Below are 15,864 nucleotides of genomic sequence, written 5' to 3' on the forward strand. Positions count from 1 at the left end.
TACCATGTCATCTCTGATTGTTATCGGAGCGGAACTTACTGAAAAACTAAAGGTGTGTGAACGATGCACACCATTATTAATGCGCAAATCAGCCAGCAAATTCAGGGGAATAAGAAATACGCCTTAATTTGCGAATCTCCTGAACTTGCTGCTCGATTTATGCTTCACACGAACAGTATCTCGCCCTTAGCCTCCCAGTTATTTTAAGAACTTGTTGGATTCGCATATTAATTGCCCATTAAACTCATTATTGAAAGTTAAGTCTAGTAATTACCAGCTAAGTGCCCTTTTAATGAAGTCATCATCATCATCATCATCATAGGCAGTCCCTCGAAGCGAGGATGACTTGCTTCCCCGCCAAAAAGTAATGAGTTCACAGGTGTTTCAAATGAAGGACCTATTTTCCAGATCCCGAACTACATCTTGGAGCATGGAAGATGTCTGTGCTTGGATGTTTTTAACGTGTGGTGGCTGTTGCACACCAGCCACCACACGGGCTTGACCGAGCTAGGTCTTGGTCCAGTGGCAAGGATTACCCAAGACGACTGGAGACCAGCTCTGCTGCACGGACCGAGCACGTACACATTAAAGCAGTGTGGGCTGGCCCGTGCTGCCCCTGAGCCCTCGTCTCTTCTGGGCCCCAGACTCACGCCTCTCCTGGGCCCCGGTCACTTCCTTCTACAAACTCTTGCCGCTTCTTCGCCCCTCCTGCTGTGCCTGCCCGCACTGCAATCAGTAACCTGGCTTCGCAGCTGTCGCCCTCCTGCAGTGATATACTGTTGCATGCTGCACCCTCTGATCGCCCCAGCCTGTTGATGGCCTTGCAGGCCGGGACCGTGCTGATTTCCGGGCCGGGCCACCGCACGCTGCTCCCTCTGAGATCTGGGCCTCTTACGGTGACGACCTGGACCTGGCTATCGGGCCTCCAGCCCCACCCCCCACCCCCTCCAGCGGCGATCGGAACACCTCCAGCGGCGGAAGATGGGCCTCTCCTCCACGACGGAGTCTGAGCCTCCTCGACAATGGCTGGACCTCCTGCGGCGACAGGCGACCTCCTCCTCAACGACAACCGGGTCCTCCTCCCCTACAACGGCGGCTGGCTCCCCACCCCCTCCTTCAGCGACAACTGGAGCTTTCTTCCCCCACTGGTGATCTGGCCGCCTCTCCACCAGCACGTGGTGAGTACAATGGCTGTGACCCCCTGCCCTCCCACCCTGAACCCCGGTGGGCCATTGACCCTCCCAATGCCTGCCCCCAACCAAGCCTCGGACCACCTACCACCAAGGGTGCTACCCAGCGCTGAGCCTGCGGCCAACATCTTGCCGTAGGCCACTAGGCTCATACAGCAGTGCCTGGTCTCCAGTCGTCTTGGACCCTTTTGCTACTGGACCAAGACCTTGCTCAGCTAAGCCTGTGTGGTAGCCGGTGTGCAACGACCACCCCACGTTAAAAGAACTCGCGCACAGGCATCTTCCACTCCTCTAACATGAAGTTCGGGACCTGGAACGTCAGGACCCTCATGGACAACTCCAACAGCGACATCCCGGAACACCGCACCGCTATAGTTGCCCGGGAACTTAGACGCTTTGATATCGACATCGCAGCCCTAAGCGAGACCCGGCGGGCAGGGGAAGACTAGCTCAAAGAACAAGATGGAGGTTACATCTTCTGGAAAGGGAAACCAGAGTCAGAATGCCACCTCCACGGAGTCGGCTTCGCCATCAAAAACGAGCTGGTCGACCGCTTCAAAGATTCCCCCTGCGGGGCTACCGAGCGCCTCATGACTCTTCGACTCCCCCTATTCCTGAGCCTTAAACAACAACCCAACTCTGGAGCAGCAAAACGGCATCACAGACGGCTCAAGGCTGAGGTCCAACAAAAAACCCAGGACCTAAGAACAGATGGTGGATGGAGAAAGCACAGGTGATACAGCAGCTGGCCGACAGCCATGATGTGCGAGGATTCTTCATCGCAGTCAAGGCCACCTACGGTCCAAACACCCAAGGCCCCACTCCACTGCTGGCCAAGAACGGAGAAACACTCATCAAGGACTCTGAGGCAGTCAGGGCCCGCTGGAAGGAGCACTTCGAAGATCTCCTCACTCGAGACTCTGCCTTTGACTCGAGTGTTCTCGACTCCATCCCGCAGCATGCTACCCGCCACCACCTCCGTAAGATCCCAACACTGCACGAAGTAGAAAAAGCCATGAGACAGCTTAAAAACAAGGCTACGGGTGCGGATGGAATCCCTGCTGAGGCACTGAAGTATGGCAGAGCGGCACTTTTGGCGCGAATACATGACCTCATCTCTCTCATCTGGAGGGAGGAGAGCATGCCGGGAGATTCTCAGAGATGCAGTGATTGTGACCATCTTTAAAAAAGGGGACGTCCAACTGCAGCAACTACAGAGGAATCTCCCTGCTATCAGTCACTGGGAAAGTGTTGCTAGAGTCCTCCTCAACCGTCTTCTCCTTGTGGCCGAGGAGCTCCTCCCGGAGTCGCAGTGCGGATTTCGTCTCCTACGGGGCACAACGGACATGATTTTTTCAGCGTGACAGCTGCAGGAAAAATGCAGTGAACAGCGCCAGCCCTTATACCTGGAACCTGTTCAACCTTTGCCGTCTCCAGGCCAGATCCAAGACCACGTCAACCTCAGTCATCGAGCTACAGTACGTGGATGACGCCTGCATCTGCGCACATAGAGGCTGAACTCCAGGACTTGGTCGACGAATTTACTGAGGCATATGAAAGCATGGGCCTTACGCTAAATATCAGTAACACAAAGGTCCTCCTCCAGCCTTGCCGCACAGCACTGCCACCCCCCCCTCCCCCCCCCCCTCCAGTCATCAAGATCTATGGCGCGGCCCTGGACATCGTGGACCACTTCCCATATCTCGGGAGCCGCCTATCAACAAGATCAGGCATTTTCGACAAGATCCAACACCGCCTCCTGTGCGCCAGTGCAGCCTTCGGCCGCCTGAGGAAAAGAGTGTTTGAAGACCAGACCCTCAAAACTGCCACCAAGTTCATGATCTACAGGGCTGTAGTAATACTCGCCCTCCTTGGGAAGGGAAGGGGGTGTTGGAGGTGGCTGAGGAGTGCACCAGGGTATCGCAGAGGGAGCAGTCCCTTCAGAATGCTGAAAGGGGAAGAGAAGATGTGTTTGGTGGTGAAATCACGCTGGAGGTGGTGGAAATGGCGGAGGATGATCTGTTGAATATGGAGGCTTGTGAGGTGAAAGGTGAGGACAAGGGGAACCTATCGTGGTTCTGGGAGGGAGGTGAAGGGGTGAGAGCATGGCTGGCATTGTCCTCGATTATGTCTATTCCATTTCCCCCACCCTTCCCCTCCCAGGTCTCTCTGTTCATACACCCCCTTAAGAATTTTTAACTGTAGTTTATATTGCCTCTCCTTGTTCTTCCTACCAAAGTGTATCACTTTGCACTTTTTTTATTAACTTTAATCTGTCACGTGTCTGCCCATTCCATCACACTGTCTTATGTCCTGTTGCAATCTATCACTATCCTCCTCACTGTTTACTATACTTCCAAGTTTTGTCATCTGCAAATTTTGAAATTGTGCCCTGTATACCCAAGTCTAAGTCATTAATATATATATCATGATACCTATCCCTTGAGAACACCACTGTATACTTTGCTCCAGTGTGAAAAACAACCGTTCACCATTACTCTGTTTCCAGTGTCCCTTTTATTCCATGGGCTTCAACTTTGTTGGCAAGCCTATTATGTGGCACTTTATCAACTGCCTTTTAGAAGTTCGTGTATCATAGAATCAAAGAAATTTACAGCATGGAAGGAGGCCATTTCGGCCCATTGTATCCGCGCCAGCCCAACAAAGAGCAATCCAGCCTAATCCCACTTTCCAGCTCTTGGTCCATAGCTCTGTAGGTGACGGCACTTCAAGTGCAAATCCAAGTACTTTTTAAATGTGGTGAGGATTTCTGCCTCTACCACCCTTTCAGGCAGTAAGTTTCAGACCCCCACCACTATCTGGGTGAAGAAATTTCCCTCAAATTCCCTCTAAATCTTCTACCAATTGCTTTAAATCTATGCTCCTTGGTTGTTGACCCCTCTGCGAAGGGAAATAGGTCTGTTCTATCTACTCTCTCTGTCCCTCAATAAAGTCTCCCCTCAGCTTCCTCTGTTCCAAAGAAAATAAACCAAGCCTATCCAACATTTCCTCATAGCTAAAATTCTTCAGTCCAGGAAACATGTTGGTACCTCCTCTGTACCCGCTCTAGTGAAATCACATCTTTCCTGTAATGTGGTGACCAGAACTGCACACAGTACTCTTGCTGTGGCCTAACTAGTGTTTTATACAGTTCAAGCATAACCTCCCTGCTCTTGTATTCCATGCTTCGGCTAATAAAGGCAAGTATTCCGGATGCCTTCTTAACCACCTTATCTACCTGGCCCGCTATCTTCAGGGATCTGTGGACATGCACTCCAAGGTCCCTTTGTTCCTCTACACTTTTTTAGTATCCTTTCATTTAATGTGTATTCTCTTTCCTTGTTAGCCCTCTCCAAATGCATTACCTCACACACTTCTCTGGATTGAATTCAATTTGCCATGTTCTGCCCACCTGACCAGTCAATTGATATCTTGCTGCAGTCTACAGTTTGCTTCTTCGTTATCAACCACACAGCCGATTTTAGTATCATCTGCAAACTTCTTAATCATTGATATATATATATCACAAAAAGCAAAGAAACCCAGTACTGAACCCTGCGGAACCCCACTGGAAACAGTCACAAAAACACCCATCAGCCATTAGCCTTTGCTTCCTGCCTCTGAGTCAATTTTGGCAAGTTGCATCCAACATTTTTTGAGGAGGTAACATGCTTTTACTTTTGTGACCAGTCTGCCATGTGGGGCCTTATCAAAAGACTTGCTAAAACCCTTATACACTGCATCAAATGCACCACCCTCATCGACACTCCTTGTTACTTCCTCAAAAAATTCAATCACGTTAGTCAAACACAGCTTTTCTTTAACAAATCCATGCAGACTGTCCTTGATTAATATGTGTCTTTCCAAATGAAGATCTTTCCTGTCCCTCAGAATTTTTTCCAATAATTTTCCCACCACCGAGATTAGGCTAACTGGCCTGCAATTACTCAGTCTATCCCTTTCTTCCTTTGTAAGCAAAGGAACCATGTTAGCATTCCGCCAGTCCTCCAGCACCACCCTATAGGAGGATTGGAAAATAATGGTCAGAGCCTCTGCTATTTCCTCTTTTGCTTCTCTTAACAGCCTGGGATACATTTCATCCGGGCCTGGGGATTTATCCATTTTCAAAGCTTCTAAACCCTTTAATACTTCCCCTCTCACTGTTTATTTCATCTAATATTTCACACTCCTCCTCCCTGATTGCAATGTCTACATCGCCCCTTTCTTTTGTGAAAACAGATGCAAAATATTGATTAAGAACCATACACACGTCTTCTGCCTCTACATACAGATTACATATATGGTCTCCAATAGGTCTTACTCTTTCTTTAGTTGTCCTCTTGCTTGTAATGTATTTATAAAACATCTTTGGGTTTTCCTTGATTTTACTTGCCAAAATGTTTTCATTCTCTCTCTTGGCTTTCCTAATTTCCTTTTTTAATTTCACCTTTCTATACTCCTTTAGGGTTTCTGCAGTATTGAGCCGACAGTATTGTTCTGTCATAAGCCTCCCTATTTTTCTTTATCCTACCCAGTATGTCCCTTGACATCCAGGGGGCTCTAGATTTGTTCGTGCTACCCTTTTTATTTAAGGAAACTGTTATGTATTTACCTTGTACAGCCACCAGAGGGCTCATCCCCTGGAGTCCCAAGGGATCCCATAATCCCTTGGGAGCACAGTACTTAAGGAGGCCTCACAGGCTGGAGAGGCACTCTGGAGACCTGCAATAAAAGACTAAGGTCACACTTTACTTTGAGCTCACAGTATCCAGTCAGACTCTTTCTTCATACATAACAAATGGCGCCGAGGTACAGATAACGAACCCAACGATGCAGAGAACAGTGGGCATCCTGGAGAAATTCTCAGAGGGAGATGATTGGAAAACCTTTGTGGAGCGACTTGACCAAAAGTTCGTGGCCAATGAGTTGGAAGGAGAAGTGAACGCTGCCAAATGAAGGGCGATTCTCCTCACCGTCTGCGGGGCACCAACGTATGGCTTCATGAAAAATCTGCTTGCTCCAGCAAACCCACAGAGAGATCGTACGGTGATTTGTGCACATTGGTCCGGGAGCATCTGAACCCGAAAGAAAACGTTCTGATGGTGAGGTACCGGTTCTACACCTACAAAAGGTCTGAAGGCCAGGAAGTGGCGAGTTATGTCGCCGAGCTAAGACGCCTTGCAGGACATTGAGAATTTGAAGGACATTTGGAGAACATGCTCAGAGACTTTTTTGTACTTGGCATTGGCCATGAAACAATACTTTGCAAACTTTTGACTGTAGAGACCCCAACCTTGAGAAAGGCCATAGCGATAGCCCAGGCGTTCATTGCCACCAGTGACAATACTAAGCAAATCTCTCAGCACACGAGTGCTGCTACTAGTACTGTGAACAAAGTGATGATGTTTTCAAATCTCAACGTACAGGGCAGGTCACACATGCCTGCATGTCCACCATCAAGGGTGATGAATGCAAGGCCATTAACACCTTGTTGGCGCTGCGGGGGTGATCATCATTTCCATTCATGCCGCTTCAAAGGGTACGTTTGCAAGGGCTGTGGAACAATGGGACACCTCCAATGTATGTGCAGGCGAGCTACTAATCCTGTTAATCCTGTAAATCACCATGTTGCAGAGGAAGACAGATCCACGACGGATCACAACGAACCAGAACCTCAGACCGAGGAGGCAGAGGTACATGGGGTACATACATTTACCACTAAGTGTCCCCTGATAATGCTGACGGTTGAACTAAATGGACTCCCGGTGTCAAGGGAGTTGGACAGGGGTGCGAACCAGTCCATTATGAGCAAAAAGACTTCCGAAAAATTGTGGTGCAGCAAGGCCTCAAGGCCAGTCTTGACTCCAATTGCACAAAACTGAGAACTTGCACAAAGGAACTGATTCCTGTAATCGGCAGTGTCACTGTAAAAGTTTCCTACGATGGAGGGGTGCACAAGCTACCACTCTGGGTGGTACAGGGCGATGGTCCCACGCTGCTTGGCGGAAGCTGGCTGGGAAAGATACGTTGGAACTGGGACGACGTCCGAGCGCTCTCGTCCGCTGATGACACTCGTGTGCCCAGGTCTTAAACAAGTTCCCTTTGCTTTTCGAACCAAGCATCGGGAAGTTCCAAGGAGCAAAAGTGCGGATCCACCTAATTCTGGGGGCGCGACCCATCCATCACAGGCGAGAGCAGTACCGTAAATGATGAGAGAGAGTGGAGATCGGCTGCAACGAGAGGGCATCATTTCGTCGATCGAATTCAACGAGTGGGCCAGTACTATCGTTCCTGTCCTCAAGGGAGACGGCACCGTCAGAATCTGTGGTGATTACAAAGTAACTATCAATCGTTTCTCCCTGCAGGATCAGTTAACACTACCAAAGGCTGACTACCTTTTTGCTACGCTGGTGGGAGGAAAGACGTTCACGAAGCTGGACTTGACCTCGGCCTACATGCCGTAGGGGCTGGAGGAATCATCGAAGGGCCTCACCTGCATCAACACACACAAAGGTCTCTTCATTTATAACAGAATATTTATAACAGCCTGTTTGGAATTCGATCAGCGGCAGCGATATTCCAGAGAAACATAGAAAGCTTACTGAAGTCGGTCCCATGCACAGTGGTCTTCCTGGACGACATCTTGGTTACAGGTCTGGACACAAGCGAGCATCTGCAGAACCTGGAGGAGGTTCTTGGTCGACTCAACCGCGTGGGGCTCAGGTTAAAATGCTTCAAGTGCGTTTTCCTGGCGCCTAAAGCGGAGTTCCTGGGGAGAAAAATCGTGGCGGACAGCATCAGGCCCACTGATTCGAAGACGGAGGCAATCGAAAACGCACCGAGGCCACAGAACGTGACGGAGCTGTGGTCATTTCTAGGACTCCTGAACTATTTTGATAACTTCTTACTGGGTCTCAGCACACTGTTAGAACCACTGCACGCCTTACTGCATAAAGGAGACGAATAGGTAAGGGGCAGAAGCCAAGAAAATATCTTTATAAAAGCGAGAAAATTGTTATGCTCAAACAAATTGCTTGTGTTGTATGATCCATGTAAGCGTGTGATGTGTCACCGTATGGCGTCGGGTGTATATTGCAACAAGCTCAAGACTGGGAAATTGCAACCGGTTGCTGATGCATCCAGGAGACTGTCTTAAGGCTGAGAGAGCCTACAGCATGGTTGAAAAAGAAGCGTTAGCGTGTGTCTACGGGGTAAAGAAAATGCATCAATATCTGTTTGGGCTAAAATTTTGAATTGGAAACTGACCATAAGCCATTGATATCCTTGTTTTCCGAGAGCAAGGGGATAAATACTAATGCATCGGTCTGCATCCAGCGATGGGTGCTCACGCCGTCCGCCACAGGCCAGGCACTGAAAACTGCTGCTGCTCTCAGCAGGCTGCCATTGCCCACCACGGGGGTAGAAATGGCGCAGCCCGCAGATTTAGTCATGGTTATGGAAACATTTGAGAGTGAGCAATCACCCGTCACAGCCCGACAGATTAGAACCTGGACGAGCCAGGACCACTTACCGTCCCTAGTTTAAAAATTGTGTGCTTCACGGGAGCTGGTCCAGTGTCCCAGTGGAAATGAAGGAAGAGATAAAGCTGTTCCAGCGGCGCAAAGATGAAATGTCTATACAGGCCGACTGCCTTCTGTGGGGAAATCGGGTAGTGGTTACCAAGAAGGGCAGAGACATCTTCATCAGTGACCTCCACAGCACCCACCCAGGCATCATAATGATGAAAGCAATAGCCAGATCCCATGTGTGGTGGCCCGGTATCGATGCGAACTTAAGAGTCCTGCGTTCACAGATGTAATACATTCTCGCAGTTAAGTAATGCATCCAGGGAAACACCACTACCTTTATGGTCTTGGCCCTCAAAACCGTAGTCTCGGGTACACGTCGACTATGCAGGCCTGTTCTTGGATAAAATGTTCTTTGTGGTTGTCGATGCGTACTCCAAATGGATTGAATGTGAGATAATGTTGGCAAGCACGTCCGCTGCCACCACTGAAAGTCTACGGGCCATGTTTGTCACGCACGGGGTACCGGATGTCCTGGTGAGCGACAACAGCCTAGTTTTACCAGTGCTGAGTTCAAAGAATTCATGACCCGCAACGGGATCAGACATGTCACATCTGCCCCATTTAAACCAGTATCCAGACAGAGAGAGCAGTGCAAACCATCAAGCAGGGCTTGAAGAGGGTAACGGAAGGCTCACTGCAGACTCGCCTATCCCGAGTCCTGCTTAGCTACCGCACGAGACCCCACTCACTCACTAGGACCCCACCTGCTGAACTGCTCATGAAAAGGGCACTTAAGACAAGGCTCTCGTTCGTTCACTCTGATCGACATGAACAGGTAGAGAGCAGGCGGCTTCAGCAAACTACATACCATGATAGCGCAAATGTGTCACGCGAGATTGAAATCAATGATCCTGTATTTGTATTGAATTATGGACAAGGTCCCAAGTGGCTTCCTGGCACTGTTGTGGCCAAAGAGGGGAGCAGGGTGTTTCGGGTCAAACTTTCAAATGGACTCACTCACCGGAAACACTTGGACCAAATCAAACTCAGATTCACGGACTATCCTGAGCAACCCACTTTGGACTCTACCTTCTTTGATCCCCCAACATACACACCAGTGGCAACCGACACCGCGGTTGGCCACGAAGCAGAACCCATCATCCGCAGCAGCCCAGCAGGGCCCAACACACCAGGCAGCCCAACAAGACCAGCTGTACAGCAGCCCAGCGAGGGCCCAACAGATGATTCACCAACACCAGCATTTTCCCCGAGACGATCAAGAAGGGCCCCAGATCGTCTCGCCTTGTAAATAGTTACACTGTTGACTTTGGGGAGGGTAGTGGGGGGGAAGAGAAACTTGTATTTACCTTGTACAGCCACCTTGGAGTCCCAAGGGATCCCATAAGCACAGGTACTTAAGGAGGCCTCACAGGCTGGAGGGGCACTCTGGAGACCTGCAATAAAAGACTAAGGTCACACTTAACTTTGAGCTCACAGTATCCAGTCAGACTCTATCTTCATACATAACAGGAACATACTTGCTCTGAATCCTCCGGATCTCCTATTGAATGCCTCCCATGGCTCTTATACTGATTTATCTTCAAGTAGCTGTTTTGAGTCCACTTCTAAATCACTTCTCAGCTTATCAAAATTGGCTCTTCTCTAATTGAGAACTTTTATTCCAGGCCTATCTTTGTCCTTTTCCATAACTACCTTAAATCTAACTGAATTTTGATCACTAGCGCCAAAATGCTCTCCCACTGATTCCCCTTCCACCTGCCCAACTTAATTCCCTAAAACTATGTCCAAAAGCGCCCCCTCCCTTATTGGACTTGCTACATACTGGCTAAAAAAGTTCTCCTGAATGCATTTTAGGAATTCCGCACCCTCCATACCTTTCACAATAATTTTATCCCCATTAATATTAGGATAGTTGAAATCCCCTACTATTACTGCCCTATAGTTTTAGCACTTCTCAGAAATTTGCCTACATATTTGCTCTTCTATTTCCCTTTGACTGTTTGGGGGTCCATAGTTCAATCCTAGCAGTGCGATCACCTCTTTTTTTGTTCTTCAATCCGACCCATATGGCCTCATTTGATGATCCTTCCAACATATCATCCTCTTCACAGCTGTAATTGTTTCTTTAATCAATATTGCGACCCCCCCCCCCACTCCTTTTTTACCCCCTCTCTATCCCGTCTGAAAATCCTGTAACCAGGAATGCTGAGCTTCCGTACCTACCCTTTTTTCAGCCATGTCTCACTAATTGCTATACTATCAGACTCCCAAGTATCTATCTGTGCTCTTAGCTCATTTGCCTTATTCCCAACTGAATCTATTCTCGGGTTCTCATCCCCCAGCCAAGCTAGTTTAAACCCTCCCAACAGCACTAGCAAACCCACCCCACAGAAGGATATTGGTCTAGCTTGTACATAGAAACATAGAAAATAGGTGCAGGAGTAGACCATTCGGCCCTTCGAGCCTGCACCACCATTCAATATTATCATGGCTGATCATGCAACTTCAATACCCTATTCCTGCTTTCTCTCCATATCCCTTGATCCATTTAGCCGTAAGGGCCACATCTAACTCCCTTTTGAATATATCTAACGAACTGGCCTCAATAACATTCTGTGGTAAAGAATTCCACAGGTTCACAATTCTGAGTGAAGAAGTTTCTCCTCATCTCGGTCCGAAATGGCTTACCACTTATCCTTAGATTGTGACCCCTGATTCTGGACTTCCCCAACATCGGGAACATTCTTCCTGCATCTAACCTGTCCAATCCCGTCAGAATTTTATATGTTTCCATGAGATCCCCTCTCACTCTTCTAAACTCCAGTGAATATAAGCCTAGCCGATCCAGTCTTTCTTGATATGTCAGTCCCGCCATCCCGGGAATCAGTCTGGTGAACCTTCGCTGCACTCCCTCAATAGCAAGAATGTCCTTCTTCAGATTGGGAAGTCAAAACTGTTATGTATTTAACCCCTTGTAACCTGCATCACACCTGACCACCAGAAGGCCTACCTGTTGGAGTCCCAAGGGATCCCAGCATCCCTTGGGAGCACAGTATATAAACAGACCACCCATGAGGTACCTGCACTCTGGAATCTTAATAAAGGAGCTAAGGTCACACTTGCTGATTACACACAGTACTTAAACTCACAATAAATGTTCAGACTAACAAAATATGTACTCAATATTCAAGGTGTGGCCTCACCAAGGCCCTGTAAGACTGCAGTAAGACCTCCCTGCTCCTATACTCAAATCCTCTCGCTATGACAGGTCCCACCTCCCCCAGAAATGGTTCTAATGCCTCGGGATTGTAAAGCCCTCCCTCCTGCACCATCCTTCTAGCCATGCATTCATCTGTCTGATCCTATTTCTGTACCCACTAGCACATGGCACCGGGAATAATCCAGAGATTACTATCTTTGAGGTCCTGCTTTTTAATCTTTCTCCTCACTCCCTAAAATCTGCCTGTAGGACCTTATACCTGTTTCTACCTATGTCATTGGTATCGATATGGATCACGACCTCTGGCTGTTCACCCTCTCCCCCCAGAATACCCTGCAGCCACTCTGTGACATCCTTGACCCTGGCACCAGGGAGGGAACATACCATCCTGGAGTCACGTCTGCGGCCGCAGAAACGCCTGTCTGATCCTCTAACTATTGAATCCCCTACCACTACTGTTCTTGCACTCTTCTGTCGCCGCCCCCCCCCCCCCCCCCCCCACCAAGCAGGTACTGCTGAGCCAGCTGTAGTGCCGTGGACTTGGCTTTGGCTGCACTCCCCAGAGGAACCATCGCCCCCACTGGTACTCAGAACAGAATACTGGTTGGAGAGCGAGATACACTTGGGGGATTCCTTGATTACCTTCCTGGTCCTAATCTTCTGTCTGGCAGTTACCCATTCCCTCTCTGCCTGCACGTTCTTAAGCTGCGGCGTGACCACCTCTAGAAACATGCCAAGCACAAAATTTTCAGCCTTGCGGATGCACCGCAATGACTCCAGCTGACGCTCAAGCTCTGAAACCTGGAGCTCGAGTTGCTCCAGCTGGTAACACTTCCTGCACATGTGTTGTCCAGACTACGCGAAGCATCCGGGACTTCCCACATGGCACAGGATGTGCACTCCACGGGACTGAGCTGCACTGCAATGCCTCTAGTTATTTGACTATGAACTACACTATGAACTATCTGACTGTGAAATAAACTTAAAACTAGAAGACAAGAACACTCACCGGCTACTCACCAATCAGCTGTTTCCCTTGAGCTGACATCACTCTGACATCACAGTTTTGATTTTTTTCCTCTAAGTTGCTCCTGCTTCCAGTTAGCTCCTTTTATCCCCGCTGCTCCGTAAAATGTATCCCTCAACCAACACTACCAAAAATAGATTGACTAGTCATTCATTTTATTGCTTTTGTGGGACCTTACTGTGCGCAAATTAGTTACAGGTGTTTGCCAACAAAAGTAATTATTTGGCCTTGAAGTGCTTTAGGATATTCTGAGGAAATGCATGCTTTACAGTTCCCTATTTCTTATCTTCCTCTTTGTTTATTTCTTCATGAGGGGATTGTGAGGTGTGAATAAAGTAAACACTTGATCAAAAAGTGATCTTCTCGGGCCGGGGGAATGGACTAGATCTGGAGTTGTTGTGGCAATATTACAGGTGTGGCTTAGCCAGGAATGTTACTGTGGTAGCTAAACATCAGCATGACTTTGTTTCATTGTTTGTAGTTTATTGCTATGCACAAAATGACTACCAGCATAACTAGTCACTGCACTTCAAAGCAATTCATTGTGTGGCAAGTACTTTGAGATGTTCGAGAGGAACATGATGGGGTGTTCTATGTAGGCAAGACTGTAAGTCTTACTTGCACTGCTGTTATGCTTAAAGCTGAATTACACATTTCCACAGTGCAGTAGTTGGACTTTTCTATTTCCCAAACATTTATTCCAGGGATGCCACCAGCTGCTATCATGTTTTTAATGGAGCACATTGCAATAAGTTATTTTGTGCATTGCTTTAAAAAAAATTGTTCGTGGGATGTGGGCATCGCTTGTAAGGCCAGCATTTATTCCCCATCCCTAATTCCCTCGAGAAAGTGGTGGAGAGCCACCTTCTTGAACCACTGCAGTCCGTGCGGTGAAGATACTCCCACAGTGCTGTTAGGGAGGGAGTTCCAGAAATTTGATCCAGCGACTATGATCCTGTGTGACTTGCAATGGAACTTGGAGGTGGTGGTGATCCCATGTGCCTGCTGCCTTTGTCTTTGTAGGTGGTAGATGTCGCGGGTTTGGGAGGTACTGGAAAGAAGCCTTGGCACGTTGTTGCAGTGCATCTTGTAGATGGTACACACTGTAGCCATGGTGCGCTGCTGATGAAGGGAGTGAATGTTTAAGGTGGTGGATGGGATGCCAATCAAGTGGCTGCTTTGTCCTGGATGGTGTCAAGCCTCTTGAGTGTTGTTGGAGCTCATCCAGGGAAGTGGAGAGTATTCCATCACACTCCTGACTTGTGTCTTGAAGATGGTGGAAAGGCTTTGGGTTGTCAGGAGGTGAAAGATTCGCTGCAGAATACCCAGACTCTGACTAGCTTTTGTAGCCACAGTATTTATGTTGCTGGTCCAGTTAAGTTTCTGGTCAATGGTGACCCCCAGGATGTTGATAGTGGGGGATTTGGCCATGGTTATGTGATTGAATGCCATGGGGCAGTGGTTAGACTCTCGCTTGTTACAGATAGTTATTGCCTGGCACCTGTATGGCGCGAATGTTACTTACTGCTTATCAGCCCAAGCCTGAATGTTGTCCAGGTCTGGACTGCTTCATTATCTGAGAAGTTGTGAATGGCACTGAACATTGTGCAGTCTTCCGTGAACACTCCCATTTCTGACCTTATGATGGAGGGAGGGTCATTGATGAAGCAGCTGAAGATGGTTGGGCCGAGGATACTGACCTGAGGAACTTCTGCAGCAATGCTCGTGGCTGAGATGATTGCCCACCAACAACCACAACCATCTTCCTTTGTGCTAGGTATGACTCCAGCCAGTGGAGAGTTTTCCCCCTGATTCCCATTGACTCCAATTTTACTCTGGCTCCTTGATGCCACACTTGGTCAAATGCTGCCTTGATATCAAGGGCAGTCAGTCTCACCTCCCCTCTGGAATTCAGCTCTTTTGTCCATGTTTAGACCAAGGCTGTAATGAGTTCTGGAGCTGAGTGGTCCTGGTGGAACCCAAACTGAGCGCTGGTGAGCAGGTTATTGGTGAGTAAGTGCCGTTTGATAGCACTGTCAGCGACACCTTCCATCACTTTGCTGATGATTGAGAGTAGACTGATGGGGTGGTAATTGGCCGGATTGGATTTGTTCTGCTTTTGTGTGCAGTTGGGCAGTTTTCCACATTGTCGGGTGGATGTCAATGTTGTACTGGAACAGTTTGGCTAGAGGTTCGACTAGTTTTGGAGCCCAAGTCTTCAGCATACTAGCTGGGATGTTGGGGCCCACAGCCTTTGCTGTATCTAGCTGGAATAATTGTGCAATAGCAATGTCAAAAACACTGTTGTATTTCTGTTTCATTTCCACCAGGTAACTAATTTGACACAGGTTACGGAAGCTGCTATATTTCTGAAAGAGTTATCACTAGCTTTTCTCCGCCATTCTCACTTTTGGAAATCTGAGCTAGCCCAGCTGTCTCTGCAACTGCTGTGTGTTTGTGAATTAAGCCTGAAAATCACAGGAGAATTCTCCTCCCTTATTCATCAAATTCAGATAATTGCCAGCAATCTTCCTGAGGTAAGCAGTACAGATTTTGAATCTACAAGAATTAATAATTAAAATTTGTCCTGATGCATTATTGTAGAATATACAAGCAATGTTATTTCCCTCTATCAACATAATTCAGTTTAATAACTCCATTGGTCAATTAAAAAAATGAAATGGCAATATATCATTATGTTTGTGCATATTATTCTGAGTTATAATACTCCCTCAAGTCACTTCATACATCTTAGTATTGAGATAATACTGATAAATGCTTTGAGCTTCACCCTTGTGATTAGCAATATACTCTCAACTCCATGGTGCCTTACGCTGTGTGTGTGTGTGAGATGCACCATAGGTAGTGCTTTACTGT

At 48.0% G+C, this 15,864-nt stretch overlaps 1 protein-coding gene across 3 annotated transcripts in view; it reads left to right on the forward strand.

Annotated features, from left to right (window-relative positions):
* Positions 1-15,864, forward strand: part of focad (focadhesin) — a 343,322-nt gene that overhangs the window by 103,067 nt on the left and 224,391 nt on the right. For all 3 annotated transcript variants that reach the window (XM_070881054.1, XM_070881035.1, XM_070881044.1), the window contains one exon: positions 15,318-15,524. In XM_070881054.1, coding sequence (XP_070737155.1) covers positions 15,318-15,524 — 207 coding nt within the window. The remainder of the gene's footprint in view (positions 1-15,317; positions 15,525-15,864) is intronic.

The sequence above is a fragment of the Pristiophorus japonicus genome, chromosome 1 (genome assembly GCF_044704955.1).
Source record: "Pristiophorus japonicus isolate sPriJap1 chromosome 1, sPriJap1.hap1, whole genome shotgun sequence".
NCBI classification, from domain to species: Eukaryota; Metazoa; Chordata; class Chondrichthyes; family Pristiophoridae; genus Pristiophorus; species Pristiophorus japonicus.